The following is a 16,934-nucleotide window of genomic DNA, read 5'->3' as shown; positions in this document are numbered from 1 at the left end:
TAGTGGTTTCAGCCAATACTGGGAAGGTTATTCAACCCAGACCTGGCCAGCCGCGCGGGTTCACTACATTCATATGCTAATTAGGGCCATTAGTACAGCTGATCGCTCTCCACATACGTCAGAGTCCGTTTCCGACAATTTGTGGCACTGACAAACGGGGACAAGCGCGGGTTGCAAATTGTCGGAAACTGACGAAAATCAGGGAGATCTGCGGGAGTTTACGGGGATGAAAATCTCACTTTTCATGCAGTGTTATTGCTGTTTTTTATTCTGTGTGGACTGCACTAATATGTGCTGGAGCCAGACTTTTGTTGAGACTCTACTGTCCAAAATGTTTCAGTTTTAAAATCAAATGAAATGTAGACTATCGTGGAGTGAGGGGATCTTTAAGCCTCAGGGGCTAAACAACTTCTGGACAGGTCCTTAGATACAACATCACTAATGTCAGCAATGTCCCTGGCCTGAAATGGTTCTATTTTAAACAGAAATACAAATTTTTGCTCCTTTCTAGATTGTTGATATTTATTTATCCCTGAATTTTCTGTTAGTACTGATGTTATGAGATGAACTGAGGTGCGAGGAGTGGGTCAGTGGTGGAAGGGGTGTTTCCATGAAACTTCATGTGGGGTAGACTTGTTTCATGTAGGAAAGAACCCGAAATCGTTGAGGTCCGATGCCTCACTGTGCGGTGACCTCGGAGCAGTGTGGGGTAAAGGTTCTTGCTCAGGGACCTAGAGTACAGGGTGTGGGGATCGAACCGGGTGCTTGCAACCTTCTCAGAGCAACCTGCTCTAACCACTAGGCCAATACTCCCACTGTGGGAGTTTGTAGGAGAGTTGCAATAAGTTGGATTGAGTTTGTATATATTTTAAGAATAGATTGGTTGGAAATAATGAAATGAAAAAATTATTTTGGTTACACTGAACAACATAATAATCAGAAAATGACCAGGTATTTGGTCTCCGTTCTATAATTAAATTAATTTGGGCATGTGTGCTGCAACTTTTGGATGCATCTCAACACACCTGATTCCAATATGAGATCATTAGCAGAGCTCTTCATTGGTTGACTGCTGCTAGTGAGGTAGGTTAACTATTGGATTCACGTGTGTCGGCCAAAGGACAAATCTAAACTTTGCAGGACTAGAGGCCCTCAAGGATTTCAGTTTAAGTAATTTCTTTATCAATCATGTTTATGCACATCCCACAAGGGCCAGAACTTGCAAAAAAATAAAAATCAGCCTGCTCTGTATTCCTTCACAAAAAAACATTATCAAAGAAAAATGATCCAATTGGTTATTTAATAGAATACTCTGGTTGTTTTCAGGAAAGCCAGCCCTGGCTTTCTTCAAATGTACAACTCTATTTTGTAGGACAGTGAAGCTTAAGGTTAGGAGTTGATGTTAAGATTATGGTTAGCTGAGAACAACACCTGTAGCTGGATACATCTAAAAGTTATTCCCGTTTTGCCTCTCATGGCGGCTGAAAGCTGCTACTTTTCGAGCTCTCTCAGGTGTTTCTACATCTCAAACACCTTGAACTGGTCTTCATCTTGTCATCCTAATGATAGGCCTTACACATGTGATCCAAAGCTCTACACGTGTGCATGACAACAACAAAAGGGATCACTGTTATAAAAATAAGGAAAGGACAAAAAAGAAGGGAGAAAAGTTTGAGGAATTTTTGGAATCTCATTGTGAAAGAAAAGGTGTTCAACTGGATACGCAAACACAATTTTGAAAAGAACACAATTTCCTTTCTCTCGCATTTATGAATCCAGACTCCTCTCTGGAGGAAGACTGGGTATTTGATTGCAGCACACATTAGCTAGAAGGGACTTAGATCCCGCCCATTTGGGGAATATACATGCAGTTAAAGCTAAAAAAAATTTTTTTCCAGATGGTTAAACTCTAATTTGCTCAGGTTTAATTTGCCATAACAGATGGGTAGGTCATTAGGATAAATGAATAGATATGATTTGATGGGAAGTTGAAGCACTGTTGATCAAAATTTGCTCTTAATAGAACAATGTATGCAGAGAGCATACAAAGACGCAAGTACTATGAACACTAGTATTTGCTCTAAATATAAAATTATTCTCCTAAGGTTGCAGGTTTAGCAGAGTTAACGGTTTTCTAAAGACTTTCTTGTGTAGCTCTAGTGGTCAGTGAGTTGAAGGGGGAGACCAATGCCACAATGCTGGCCAATTGCTCGTTTTTGTATTAGGTTCAAATCTGAATCAGGCTGAATTAAAAAGGAAAGCAGATGAAAACAGAAGCTGCTTACGGGAAAATAAACAGGGATGATCGAAGGAGATGAAAGGGCTGGGAAAAAAATGGATGCCAGTGCCAAAAAGTGATCAAACAATCAGATGCATGAGACTCAAGTCAGTGGGTTGTTCTGGCATCGCTCACAGCTTTAACACTGACACATTATTCTGCAAAGCCTCGCCATAATGTCTGCATTCCATTACTTTGATAGAGCAGGTGACAAATTACAGACATGCAGATGACAAATGATGATAGATTTTGTGTATTGTGCATCTCAGGAGCTGTTCCAAGAATCAAGCTTTCAAAAACACTAGAAAATATAATAACACAACATATTTTATAGATTTTTTTATGTATCATATTTCATGAGCATTTGAAAGGATGAACAAGAAACTAACTGATTTCCTTTCCCTTGCTGCCTCTTTATCTTCTTATCGTAGGAATTCTGTCTAAACAAATAATTGTGTTGTGAAAATTCGCTGGCATTAGGATACAGTTTGAACTTCCAAAATAGAGAAAGTATTTTTGTCAGCTGGTAATTAAAATGTGAGAAATTTGCAGCAACTTTTTGAATTTCTATCTTCTCATCTTTTAAGGGGATTCTTTTCTCTGCCACTCAGCAAGGAGCTTTGAAAAGAGCATTGTCCTGAGAAAGAAAAACTTTCCAGCCACTGAGCTTCACCGAATTGTGAAGAAGCATTGCAGATATTTGTGTGTTCATATTTCAATCATCAATGCACCTTACATAATTCAGAGCAGCAAAACTACGTTTTTAAAAAAAAATTTGAAAAAATATCATGGTGCAAAAAATAATTAACCACTAATAGGTGAAGTAAATATAATAAAGTCGCTTCCCCACTGAAAACCTGGGTTTTTCAAAAATCGGGTTGACCCGCTAACAATCGGCTTGTGGCTCTTTTCCCATTTGACCAAAAAGCCGGGTCTAATTCCCTGCTGGCAATCTGTGTGGCCCGTCCCTCCGCACGGCGAGCCTGATGATGTCAACCTGCTGGGTGAGCGTTGATGATGTCGACAGTGCGATGAAAATCTGTGAAGTATATAATGGAGTGCAAGATCTCACTGTGGAGCTGAGTCCGACTTGGTTTTTAGACGTACAGTGTGAGCAGGTAGATTGCATCAGTTGTCCGGTTGCACAGTGTGAGAACATAAATTGTGAGCTGTAAACTTTTAAACTCTGCGGTTTCGTTATACAGTGTGACCTGTAGCTGTGTGCAATGATTGAAAATATCAGACAGTGTATGCTCGGCTTTACTGATTTTTCAGTGTGCCTCTTGAGCTGTCTTACTTTGCTCTGGGCTTTTTTTAAATATAAATGGAATCTTCACTACCAGCCCCCCCTCTCCAAAATTGTAGGTGACCGCAGACAGTGCCACAGACAAGAGGCATCTTATTGTTCAAATCTACATCCACTCTACACTATGTGTATTTCCTGTTTGGTACCTTACCGGCTTGTTTTGTTTGTATGACCGCCATTTGGAAAACGACTCGCGAAGTTGGACTAGCTAGAAGAGCAAGGAGCGCGAGAACGCTGGGACCCTTTTTCCACCTGGTTTCCCGCTCTTTTTTGCCCCATGCCCCTCGGTTGTTGCACAAACTTTACCCCACGTCCTCACCACCTCAGCCATATCTAGACCCACAGCAAGTTTGTGATTGTCCCTCTTGCGTTGTGGCGTGGAATGACATAGCGCAGACCACGCTTCAATATTGGGCATAAATCAAAGATATCTGCGACAAGCTCACTGCAACACACTGCTGCGGGAGAATAACCAGCCCTTTACACTTCACTCTGTTTGACCATACTTGTAGTTTGATAGAATACAACAGAACTTTATTGAATTCACAATGGAGAAATTCACTTCTGACATCGGCTGTTATAAAAAACAGAAGATGCACAAAGGAGGAAAAGGTGCATGAAGTATATACAATGTATCCAGATATATAAAGTGGATGGTAAACAATAAAGTAGAGATATAAGGTGATTACAGTGTATATAAAGTATCTTATCTGATAGCACAGGTACAGTCATCTAGTGGCACAAAAACTTTGATGCCAATAACAGAATTTTTTCCAGAGTTTGACCAAGACTAAGAGGAAAATATAATCTGAAACAATGACAACCACATGTTGAAAAAATAAAGTGCTTAAACAGTAGCAGAAAAACTTAAGCAATTTGCAGTAGCAACATAAGCTGTACTCCAATGATTAATATTACTGACAATAATTTAACAAAATCCATACGTCAGATGCTAAAATAATCCTCTAATAAAAAAAGTCCCTAAAATATGAATGAAAAGATATTTTATACAAGAGTCCCTACATAGTTAATAAGCTAGATAACGCAAATACCAAAAACATCGCTGAATGTATTTGGATCATGTGTTCCCCAAGACAGAAATAGCGACCAAACAATATTCAAAATCTTATGTAATATTGTTTTACACATGGCGAACTGTGTTGATCAGTTACATATAGTTTATTACATCCAAGGGGAGAGGAAGCCGAGCTTACAGATGAAGTTAAGAGATCCAAAAGCTAGCTCAGTCCATAAACTGAAAGAGGATGTGTGCGATTTAAACAATTTATCATTTACTGGTATGCCATAACAGACTTAATTTTACTCCCAGTAGACAAAGAAACTGACCCCTCAGACCTCAGTATTTCCAAGAATCTTTCTTCATACTGACCAAGGATGCAAAGGCACTTGTCCTCTGGAATGCTTTGAGTAAAAAAAGGCCCTCTCCATATTGATGTAATTTACAAGATAACCAGACGTTTCTATTAATCTGCTTTTTGTTTTGTCTTCATAAAAAAAAAAAAAAAAAAGAAACTGAACGGAAAAATATGACTTAAACGGCATGTAAATATCAACACAAGACCTGAAGAAACAAAATTCTTTCTTTTTCATTTTCAGTGACTCCAAGGACACAACAAAATATATTCAAAACCTGAACAGTATTTATTTTTTTAATAATATCTCCCCTTTAATGAACTTTGTAGATTGACTACACCACGATTCCCTAATTTCAATGCCAGTAAGCCTCATTACAGTGATTGATGACTGGTTTTAGCCAACTTATAAAAAGACCGAATTCAAACCAAACTTTATTAATCTTACTCTCTCATGACAAATGAGCTGGCAGTGTGAAAGAAACAAGAAAAGTTTTATTTTAATTTCTCTAAGCAAACAACAACAACCAAGTTTTGTAAGCAGAATTTCTTCATTGAGTCTTGGGAAACATTACAGCCGTGTATTGAGGCCTTTGGGGTTTTGCCTAACAGCAATTAGACTAATCAAAAAGTGCTTGACATGTGTAATTAATAAATACTGCCAATGCATTTTAAAAAGATAAAAACAGAAGATGGAAAAAAACAACGGACGAATTATTTTACACATTGAAGATATATGGCTGAACCAGATATTAAGACATATTAAAGTTGTGCCTTTATTTATTTATTTTAAGAAGGCACACCCAGGTATTATTTTAAGGCAAGACCTCAGACACAATGCTTCTTTATGTGATATTCTAGGATATCAAAAGAAAAGAGGCAATATGTCAGAATAAGAATTGTGGATTCCAACAAATCTGGTTCATCTTGGTACAATTTCTATCTACCTAAAGGCACAACGTTAATCTTTTCAAAGGACCATATCTATATAAACACTATGGGAAAGACCAGCCTTTTATAGGTGACACGTTCTGATACCAAGGGATTAATATGGGCTGCTGGGTAATCTGTGCATCAGAACCAGGAAAACAACAACAACAAACCAAGTCAAGCTGATGGCTGAAGCTGTTGAAAGAGAATACAGTGAAACTAATCCTGTATTTGTAAGGAGTGAAACACCATTTACAAAGGAAGAAGCAGTTTTTCCAGGAAATTAATAAAAAAAAAGATGCAGTTTGTAAGCACCGCGATACAAAAAGAACTTAACTTTGGGAGATATGCCGTTTGGTGTAATGAAACTAAAACTGAAGCATTTGGCAAATTAACCATTTTACCTTCGAATAAGACTATAGAACACAACCAAATGGTAAAGTAATAAAGCAGAAGAATGATATTGTGAAGGAGCTATGTTGCTAAGGGGACTAAACTTTATAGATATCGTTATTAGTAACCAATATTATGTAAAAATATTAAAAATAGTATTAACACAAAAATCAGCTAAGTTAAAGGGGTCATAGAGTGATTATATAGGGTATTTGGTGTTGGTCCTTAAAGGAATAGTACACCCAAAACATGATTAGCCTTCATTTTCTACTCACCCCCATGCTGAACAACACTCTGGAGTACTTTTTTGATATCTCAAATGCATCTGGAGATCTGGGAGGCTTCTTGCTGTCTGCTGACATTCAAATAATGAGGTCCATGGTGCCCGAGGCAGAAAGGTCCATAAAAGTCCACAAAAAACGTTTCAATATTTCTCCATACTGCTCGTCCAATGTATTCCAAGTGTCCTGAGTGGGTAGCATCCAGAATTTACTCCAAACGAAGTCATTTAGAATGTTTTTAGAGCATAAACAGTAGTGTATAGGATTTCCTGAAAGCGCGTTCACGACGCTACGGAAACCGCGGCAGACCAAACCAGATGAAAGTGCGCATTCAGCTCGGCAAAGAACTCATGCTCTTCCTCAACACTGAAGTCCTCAGACATTTTTCTTTCGTTGTTTCTTTCTTTGCATAGGTAAACAGCACATTTCTTCTTCTACACTTGCATTTTTGGCAGAGCAGACGCTGAATGCGCACTTTCATCTGGTTTGGTCTGCCACGGTTTCCGTAGACTCGTGAACGCGCAGGTGCGCGCTTTCAGGAAATCCTATACACTACTGTTTATGCTCTAAAAACATTCTAAATGACTTCGTTTCGAGTAAATTCTGGATGCTACCCACTCAGGACACTTGGAATACATTGGACGAGCAGTATGGAGGAATATTGACACGTTTTTTGTGGACTTTTATGGACCTTTCTGTCTCGGGCACCATAGACCTCCATTATTTGAATGTCAGCAGACAGCAAGAAGCCTCCCAGATCTCCAGATGCATTTGAGATATCAAAAAAGTACTCCAGGGTGTTGTTCAGCATGGGGGTGTGTAGAAAATGAAGGCTAATCATGTTTTGGGTGTACTATTCCTTTAAGGTCTCTGAATAGGGTGTGTAACATTGGTTGAGCTGAAAATAGCATATTTGCTGTTCTATGAGCCCTAATGCAAGCCTGGTTAAAAGCCCTAGAATGAAATGTGAGATTTCCCTCCTTTTATGGTATGCCCATGAATATTTAAATGAGCTGATTGGTTGGTTTACAATAAGCAAAGCTGCTGAGCAAAGACGCATCATAGCAACAAGCACTCACTCACTGAAACAACAAATTGCTGATATGGTAGGGTAACCCGACGTCATCTTTTTCCTGGACATGTCCTACTTTTCACACCTAAAAAAATGTACGGGGGTGGGGATATTTCAAAATAGTCCAGGATTTTAGTCGACTACAGTGCTCCTCCCCGCCTGAACTGGGCAGGCAGGGGGAAGCAAGGTAAGGCAACTACCAACTGTAGGCTAAACAGCTAAACTGGTGTCTTGCATCTACCTCTATTCATGTTCTTGGGTCAGTGAACCAATGGGCTGGTCTGTATGTCAATTTCAATGTGTGACAAAAGTACAGGCCAGAACCAAATAAGACAATATCGCCGAAATGACGTCAATTCGGTGCTTCGTTTGGATTCGCCCATTTTATGGTGGAAGTTTAGAAATGTGAGATTTGCAGAGAAAGGAGGCATAGATGGGGTTTGAACTTCTCTCTACGTCCATTTCACCCACTGAACTACCGTTATTCATCTATGACAATGTAAACTTGGTTTTGCAATCTATGACCCCTTTAATGTTTGGGAACAAATGGGTCTTTTGAATAAACATCATTAAGAATAACTAAGTTAGAAACAAGGTGGCTTTACTGTACGTCAAACAAATCATTGGTTTAAACTGGCCACCATAAAGCCTTGATCTCAGTCCAGCAGAAAAATGTACAAGCAGAGCTAAAAATGGTTAAAAAACTCAAGGTTTTTGAAACCCAGAACATTTATAAACCAGGTTATATAGTTCATAAATGATAAAGGTAAAGGCGACTGGAATTCTGAATTTTAAGAATTTCCTAAAATGTTTTCTCTGATTAGGGTTGCATTTAGCAAATAAAAATGAATTAACACAAAAAGAGTTCAGTCTAAATGATGTTTGGACAGTGAAGTTTGAACAACAAACTGAATCACATTTATTTTAGTAACTGGCGTAATACGTCTAGTTTCAGATGTAACTAGAATAACACAATAATAGAAAAACAGCACAAATTAAGGACTTTAAAAACCCCACAATGGAGATGATTATATGTAAGACTTAAGGTTTTTTTTTTTACTTAACGGATTCTTGTATTACTGTAACAAGAGCCTGATTTCAGAAACAAACTAATAATTTTATCCTTTAAAATCAATCTTACCAGTTCACTCTGGAGTCTGAGAATCAGCTCATCTTTTTCTTTCAGCTGCTGCAGAAGGGCTTCCTCTCTGTTGAGATCCTAAGCATAAGAAGAAAGACGCTCTTTTAGACATAAACCCAAACACAGTGGTGATTTATCCCTGGGACCATATTCCCGCAAAAAGCCTAAGAGGAAAATGGCAGGAAGAGGTGGTTTTATATTCGCCATCTGTTTTATTCGTATTTATGAGTTTATTTGTCAATGGTATTCTTAGCTTCAGTGTGTGTAGTAAAGATGTCATTTTGTGCATGTTTTAAAACAGTGATCTCTTTTGGAATAGCTTGGTGATAAAATTGAAGCATAAAAGGGGCAGCATCACAAGTACAAAGCGATTTAATTTGACCTTCAGTTCTCATAGGATATTACTGTAAAGAAGATAAGAGGCACTGCAAAAAGAAAAGACATACAGCATAGAGTAATGACAATACAAATTAAAAAATACATGTTTTGAAGGCAACATCCTATATATATATATATATATATATATATATATATATATATATATATATATATATATATATATATAGTTTGTTTGTTTGCTTGTTTTGTTTTTAAAGAATGCGAAGGTTTTGTAACACCAAGCCGTTTATTGATGAGGGGAAATAAAAGAGCATGGCTCCCTGGAAGGTCAAAAGAAGCAATTTTAGTTAAAATAGACAACTTCATTCTTAAGACAGAAAAGCGTTTAAACTGTCAGCGAAGAATAACAAAGTGAGAAAAAAATGAGACAAGCGAGAAATCATAAGTGGAAAGATAGACAGAACAAATTGACAGGCAGTCATTACCTCGTCAAGGGCATCGTCAAAAAAGGGAAGAGGGGCCAGATAACGGGAGGAAAATGAAGAGGGAAACTTAGGGAAAAGGTAGGGGGGTTGGAAGGATGGAGTGAAGGATAGGACAGAGAGGGCCTCAGGCTGGGTATGATGATCTGAAACTATAGGGATCTGTCTTGCTAAAGGACACACCAAGAGTCAGAGAGACCACAGGGAAGCATATACTGTAGCTACTTTCCCATCCATTCAAATGACCTTGCTTATGCAAACTACTAGACACCTAGCCTGTAACATTTCCTTGAAGTACATCAAAATTCAGTGAAGAAAATTAAAGGCAAACCGCAAATAATTGCAGCTTGCCTCAACTTAATGGTCCTAGAAGTCAGATTTCAGACAAGTAAAATGATGTGTTGGGGAACTACTGTAAGTTCAGAGACTTCTTTGAGTTTGTTTTTTTTCTTTAACAGATCCAGTCCTTTTCTATCAAATACATCAAAACTTTTGTTTCTGTTCTATTTTAAATCTAGAACCTCATCAACCAACAGCACATCCTTAATTAAATGTTCTTTGTTTACAAAAAGGAAAACAATCTTTTCCTCTTTTCACAGAGGAAACAGCAGTGGACTTCTTTTATATGTTTATATGAAAAAAAAAAATAGAACATCTGAAATGGTAAGCTACCTCAAAGAAAGCCAAAATAAATGCTGGACTGCAATGAATCTGAGTGATGCTTTTTGTAGGTTTTAAATAATTACCATAATTACCAGTGGGAGGGGATTGTGTATAATCTTCTGCATCAACTATAAGAATTTAAAATGTAAGTGTGTCTGGTAGAAAACTTAAAGGTCCAAACTGCTGTAAGTGGTCAAGCAGCAGCCATATTATCCCTTTAATCAACCATGTCTCTATATTCATTTATATGTGAGTTTTTAGACCCCAAGAAACTGATTTCTAACAAATCTAGATACTTTTTCTGTTATTTCAGACTCCTGGAAGCTCTGTTTATCCCTCCTTTTCCACATTGCAAATGTATTGTGCATAACACAGTTTTATCTGCTTTTAATTTTTATTTATTTATGTTTGTAATGCACAACAGACTACATTCATTCATTCAGTTCAGGATTTTAAATTAATTGTAGTGTTAATACCCAAACCAGACTAAAGAAGCAACAATTAAAAAAATATATTACTATTTTCTTTGGGTCACTTTTGCTGGGTTCTATGGTAGCATAAAGGAGGAGGGTTAGATTTATAAAACATGGAGAGAAAAAGTTACATTCGAATTTACAAAGGAAAATTTTAATGTTATAACATATTTAGGTCAATTATTTAGGTCAGTTTTTATGTCTTCTACAAAGTCATCTCTCTTTCCTACAGCACCAATTACACTCACATGGTCGGTTATGTGATGTAGATGAAGATGTTAATGCATAAGTCAATAATTTACCTCCTTGCAAAGTATAAGGTAACGTTGACGATCTTTGACCCATAAGCACTTCAGAAACTGCTTTTTCATTCCTTAAGACATTGCAAGTAAGCAATTTCTTTAGCTGAGACCTGGCAGCTTCATATGTGCTAACTAATGTTTGTAAATCTAAAATCCAATACCTTGAAAATCTGCAAAAAGTGTGGGAAAAAGTTGAGATGATTTTGTTTTCCTACTTCCTCCATTTTAAATGCCCACCTAATAATGAGGTCTGCATTTACCACAAAAGCCAACAAACTAAAAGCTCTGCTAAGTGCCTCTGCAATGATAAACCAAATAACGCATGTTTTCCAAGAGCAAAAAGGAAAACAATTAACAAAAACAAAACCCACTGGTGTTGAATCAGACTGGCCCCCCGTTTCCCTGTCTTTACAAAGGAGATAACGTTATTTATAGATAATATGAATATTTTTTTTTCCCTACTGCTTGCTTAGACACAGGCAGCATCAAAATGACTAGCATGAGGTTTAGAATGGATAGGAAAAGCAGCTGCATGCTGCGACAATTACCACATTAGTCAGCCTCTAAAATTAATCTCACCCAAATAGGAATGAAGGCTAAACTAAATGAGCTGTCTAGTTAAATCCACACATAGAGAATCTTTCTGCACTTTTTGTGAGTACATCAAGCTTTCTGTCAGAAACATTATCCATAGCCTAACCTTGTAGTCACTTGGCTCGAGTGCCAACACTGTACCAAGTAGTAGGTTTCAAAAATCATTTCATGTGAGAATCAGATCAACAAACCCAACAGTAAAAATGACTAAGTTTACCCCTGTGCTAAAATAAGCACCACACAGAGAATGAAATCTCCCATCAGGTGGCACTCTTACCAATTTTGTAAGGCTGAATTGAATATAGAAAGCTAGGAAAGAAAAATGGGGCATGTGAATTTATTTCTAATGTGATTGGAATGGCCTCTGTAGAGATAAATCAGATCAGAATCACTGAAGTGTGTCAACTTCAATAAAAATATATGCTTTTGTATAGAGGTTGAGACCTCTTAATAACTTGAGTCAATACTCAGTTTAAAGGGAACAAAGATGATCTACATTGCTCCATTTCTGCAGTAATCTTTCATTTTCCCAAACATTTTTATAAAAAATATCATTAAGCCTCTTACCTACTGAAATGATCTGGTTAATGTGTTTCTTTTTTTGTTTGTTTGACCCACTAACAATCGGCATTTGGCTCCCTTTCCCTTGACAAAAAATCTGAGTCTGATCCTTCCTACTGCCTATCTGGTGACACCATCACATTGGCTTAGCGTTGATGATGTCTTAGTGCGACAGAGGTCAGAAAAGTAAACAATGGAGAGTAACATGGAAGGAAGCGTGGTAAGTATGCTTTATTGTTTCACTCTTTGCCCCTCTGAATCCCTCTCATCACTGCTGTGCAATGTTTATTAAATTTAAGCAGAGTTGTTTTTGCTTGTTGTATCAGAAGTGACTGGTGTGGAGTGTTGACGTCTATATGTTGCGTTCAATGGTATAATGTAAATTAGAGGGCCTAACCGGGCCTGATGTTCTCACTGTATGCCGATTGGAGCCGAGCCTTTTGAAGGCAATTTTAACCCGGGTCGCTTGCTGAGTCATTTGACACGGGTCAGTAATCCAGTCGTACTGCCACTACAAGCTGATTGTTCCTAGGTTTTAATGAGTTTTTCAGCCAGTGGGAAAAGGGTATTACAAACGTGAGGGTTTCTCTTATTTCTCTACAAACACATTCCAAATCAAACTGCAATAATGGTGAAGAAAGAATCTTCTGCTTCCATAACCTATTCCTCCAATTCCCAGATGACAAGCTGAAGGGTACATTTCGCTGGAGTTAAAGGTTAAAACTGCCTCTTCTCAGTACTTGCTAACAAACATGACGATAAGGTATTCTGGTGTCTGGGAATAATTGGAATAATATATATATATATATATATATATATATATATATATATATATATATATGTTTTTATAAACAAACAGAAAGTTCAGAACAATCAAATCAATCCTAAGTGGTAATCTTCAGGTCTTAATCTGAATGTCATGCAGTCTTAGAAGTTCAAAAACAATTAAAGGTATAGAGGATGATCTTTAATTTCAGGGTGGATCATCCTCCTAATTGTCAATCATTCTGATGATATGTTTACACAAGGCCATCCTACGTGCATGCCCTGTTAGCCACAGGGCTAACACACATGCGCACTTTCAGGCATATATTTGTCGTGAGCTATTGTTGTGACAGTTATTGAAGCTCACTGCAGTTCTTTGAAAGTGGCCCAAGGGTCGTAAGAGAAAAAGTCTCTAAGAGGGTATGAGAAGAAAAGAAAGGCCTCAGAAGAGGCAGATATATCCATACTTTGCCTGGAGAGCTCTACTCACAAGCACTATGGGATTTGCTGTCACAGTGGCCCTAATAACAAGGATGGTGCAGGCACCACGCAGTGGAGAAGTTACGCGATTAATGGGGCAAAAAGCAGTGATCATCTGTCCGAACGGTCAGTTAACTGAGTTTGCTATAAAGTCCACTATGTAGTCCCCGCTGTATGTGGACACAGTAAGCATGTATGAGCTATGAGAACAGCATATTTTAAACAGGGAGTGCATGAGGAGAAATGGGCTTGTGCTCTTGCACATGCATTTTTTTTTTAAGTGGAGAGGGCGGGTCTTTTAAAAAATCCTCCATATTACCTTTAAGGCAGATGGTTTGACCATCCAAGCAGCTATCATTATTTTTTACCCTTATTATTTCAACGCATTTGTAACCATTTTTGAGAATATAATTCATAAAAATCTACTCGGTATGTACAGCAGATTTTTTTAATCAATCACAGCTGAACTGCAATCAGAAATCTCACTGTGCTTATTATCTCCAACTTCATAAAAGGCAATAAGCTTTGTAATAAAATGGAACCAATTCTGACTCATATCTTATTCATCTCTTAGGACTGCTTGGACAATTTCTCATTAGAGCATTTAATCATACATTTATTTATTGGCAAATTTAAACAAAACTCAGTTGATCTCTTGCATAGGCATCAGCATTAAGAATTGTGTTTCAGAAACAGATAGCAGGATATTAAGCAAGACTCAAAAATTTTATCTCATTATCTCTGACCTTGCTCTCTCGCACCGGGTTCCGCAAAATACTACCCGGCTGACTTTTTTTATTAATAAAAATGGACAGACCTATCTTAATAAGCTTCTTGAAAAAGCAATGTGAGACATTTAGAATAACTAAATACTGAAGTTTATGCTTTTCCCAAATAAATCAGAATCAAACCATTTATTTATTTTTATCTGACTTTTATGTTCTTCATTTCGGCTGCCTTGTTCTTCAAAACCAAGAATACAATTCTCTTAATAAAAGCATTTACCTCCAACTGTTCCTGCCAAATATGTTAATACAAATATTCTTTCATATTCTAATGCATCTAGCTGATACTAGCTAAAATCCATCCAACCTTGGATGATTATTTTTATGATCATATCATTCATGTCTACAGCTTCTTCCGTCACCTCATAGGCAGGAAAAAGGATTCTGTGGTGTGATGTCCCACGGCTGTTTGTGTATTTTTGAATCGTGCACATGCATCAGTCCCCCCTCCTTCGCAAAGGTTCTCTATGCTCTAAACGCCCCGCCTGTAATTTTGTATTTTACCTAGAGAGGATGCACCTAGTCAGCAGGAAAATCTCCGTAAGAAAAAGAGGCCGGCGTTATCACTGCAAGTTTACTTCACTTCATTACAATTTGTTGGTGTGTTCTCGCTGCTGCTGCGGCTAGTACTTACTTTGGGATTTCACTTAGCGGACCCCTCCACGGTTAATATGTTTTTTTTTTTGTTTTTTTTTTTTTGTTTTTGTGGCAGTAGTGGCTCGTTTTTCGGACAGTAGGCTGACAGGAAAGGGCAAATGACCACAGACCGGATTCGAACCCGGGTCGGCCGCATCAGGGACTAAGGCCTCGTAAGGCCTTACATGGGTCGAGGGCACCAACCACTGCGCCACCTTCACGTCCCAGTGAATATGTCTTTTTTAATAAAAACATTGTATTTAAAAAATATCTGCATGATATTGCTATGTAACATCTGCATGATGTTGCTATGTAATATCTTGCTATGTAGCTATAGCAATTATGTTATGTTAGCTTTACAAATGCAAGATACATTTGATCAGTACATAAACTTGAAGCTTCTTTTCCATCTAGGTTTGTCAGGATTCTTTTCAGCTATTGATGCTTCAGTTTACACAAAAGAGTGAAAAAATAGCTAAAAAAAAGCCGCAGCAGCAAACAAGCGTAGGAGAACTTCTTCGTGCTTCGGTGTAATGGTGGACCGCTAGCTAAACAGCATATGAGTTCAATTGGAGGCTACGTAATTAATGTCATGGCGGCACGTACGCAAAATTTTTGACTTGACAAACAAGTAGCCAATCCACTTTCGACAGTAGACAAAGTAGATTGGCTAATGTTTTGTAGGCACCCATATGGCCAGGGTTTATGGATTTTAATTTTTTTTTTTTTTTCCCATGTAAGACTGTTTTTACGTGATAGTGAGTTCAATGTACACCTATGGCCTCTACAGCCTTTAAATCTTAATATAACTGAAAAACTTTGGGTTGTGGGGAATTTAAAAACTGCTGATGAAGAAACTGTGCGTAACTTTAACTAAAATTTATTCAACTGATTCATCTCTGAGACAAGTTTGTTAAAGTCCTGATGGCAAAAGAAAAGAGATACCTAATACAGAGGGAAGTGAGTGTAAATTCAATGGATGCTACTAATATAAATAGTTGCACAAAGTCCTTACAATACTTTTTTTAAAGCATAAAGTGTTATTCTATTGTCATATTCATGATAATAATCCACTCTTTTTATACAAGTGCAGTGAAATAGCTGAACTTTGATTGCTAGCCCCTATTTTACCATTAATTCTGGACAATTCCCAGACTAAAAAGGACATCTGATCCAGCTTTTATAGATATTACAGTTTTCAGTTGGGACACTATCAAGAGAAGATATAAAGCATTTCAGGAAAGTTTAAATTTGACTCTTTATAAAAAGGAAACTTTTTGTTCTGCTCCCTTGCGTAGAAAAAGCGTCAGTCTAACTCTTCTTTCTGCAATCAGCCTAAGGGTGAGAGGGTTTTATATGATTTTGGAGCTATGAATAATTTAGAATGCAAAAAAATGTTTTTAAATTTCACAACTGCAGGTTTTTGGATGTAATCCAACTAGATGTGTCAGAAGAAAAATGAAATAGGGGAAATATGGATTTTATTGAAGATTCAAAATCTCAAGTCCTCATGGCATTATGATCAGATTCTTTCTTATATTACATTCCTAAACTTCAGATTGTATATTGAAGGTTTGTCTGAATTACACGGCAGTAAAATGTGAGGCTCTGACATTTGTGGGGGAGAAACATAGGAGAAAAGCTGCCAAAGAAGAGAGAGTAGGGCAAAAAACAAGAAAAAAAAAAACAAGTGAACCACCTTAATACTGGAAAACCACTTAAAAATAGGCTTCAAGATAAGTAGAGTATAAACTGCTTTATGTGCATTACTCACACACGTGTGTTTAGAACAAGGTGCTTAGTTAGAATCTACTGGCCTACTAATAAATTGGCGGATATCTACAGGTGACCTTCAGGAGTTTTGCTGCTGCTTTGTTCACAAAATGACATACGTCCTTCTGCCTACCAAAGAGAAAACAGTACCCAGGAGCCCAAGATAACCTTCAGTTGATTTCTATCGAATCTTTTCATACAAATATCCAAAAATATCCAAATCGGGGGAAAAAAATTAAAACAGGTTAATATTTGAATGTAATTAGTTACAAAAATGCATTTAAGAAAACAATTACATTTAATTAGA

General features: G+C 37.4%; 1 protein-coding gene across 1 annotated transcript in view; it reads right to left on the bottom strand.

Annotated features, from left to right (window-relative positions):
• LOC107084442 (serine-rich coiled-coil domain-containing protein 1-like) overlaps positions 1 to 16,934 on the bottom strand; it is a 123,826-nt gene that overhangs the window by 19,442 nt on the left and 87,450 nt on the right. Inside the window, exon 9 of the mRNA XM_015374281.1 lies at positions 8,775 to 8,852. Within this exon, the coding sequence (XP_015229767.1) occupies positions 8,775 to 8,852 (78 nt within the window). The remainder of the gene's footprint in view (positions 1 to 8,774; positions 8,853 to 16,934) is intronic.

This window comes from Cyprinodon variegatus, unplaced genomic scaffold (assembly GCF_000732505.1).
Source record: "Cyprinodon variegatus isolate N-32 unplaced genomic scaffold, C_variegatus-1.0 Scaffold100, whole genome shotgun sequence".
In the NCBI taxonomy this organism is placed as follows: domain Eukaryota; kingdom Metazoa; phylum Chordata; class Actinopteri; order Cyprinodontiformes; family Cyprinodontidae; genus Cyprinodon; species Cyprinodon variegatus.
Note: the sequence above shows the minus strand (reverse complement) of the source record. Positions and strands in the feature narration are given on the sequence as shown.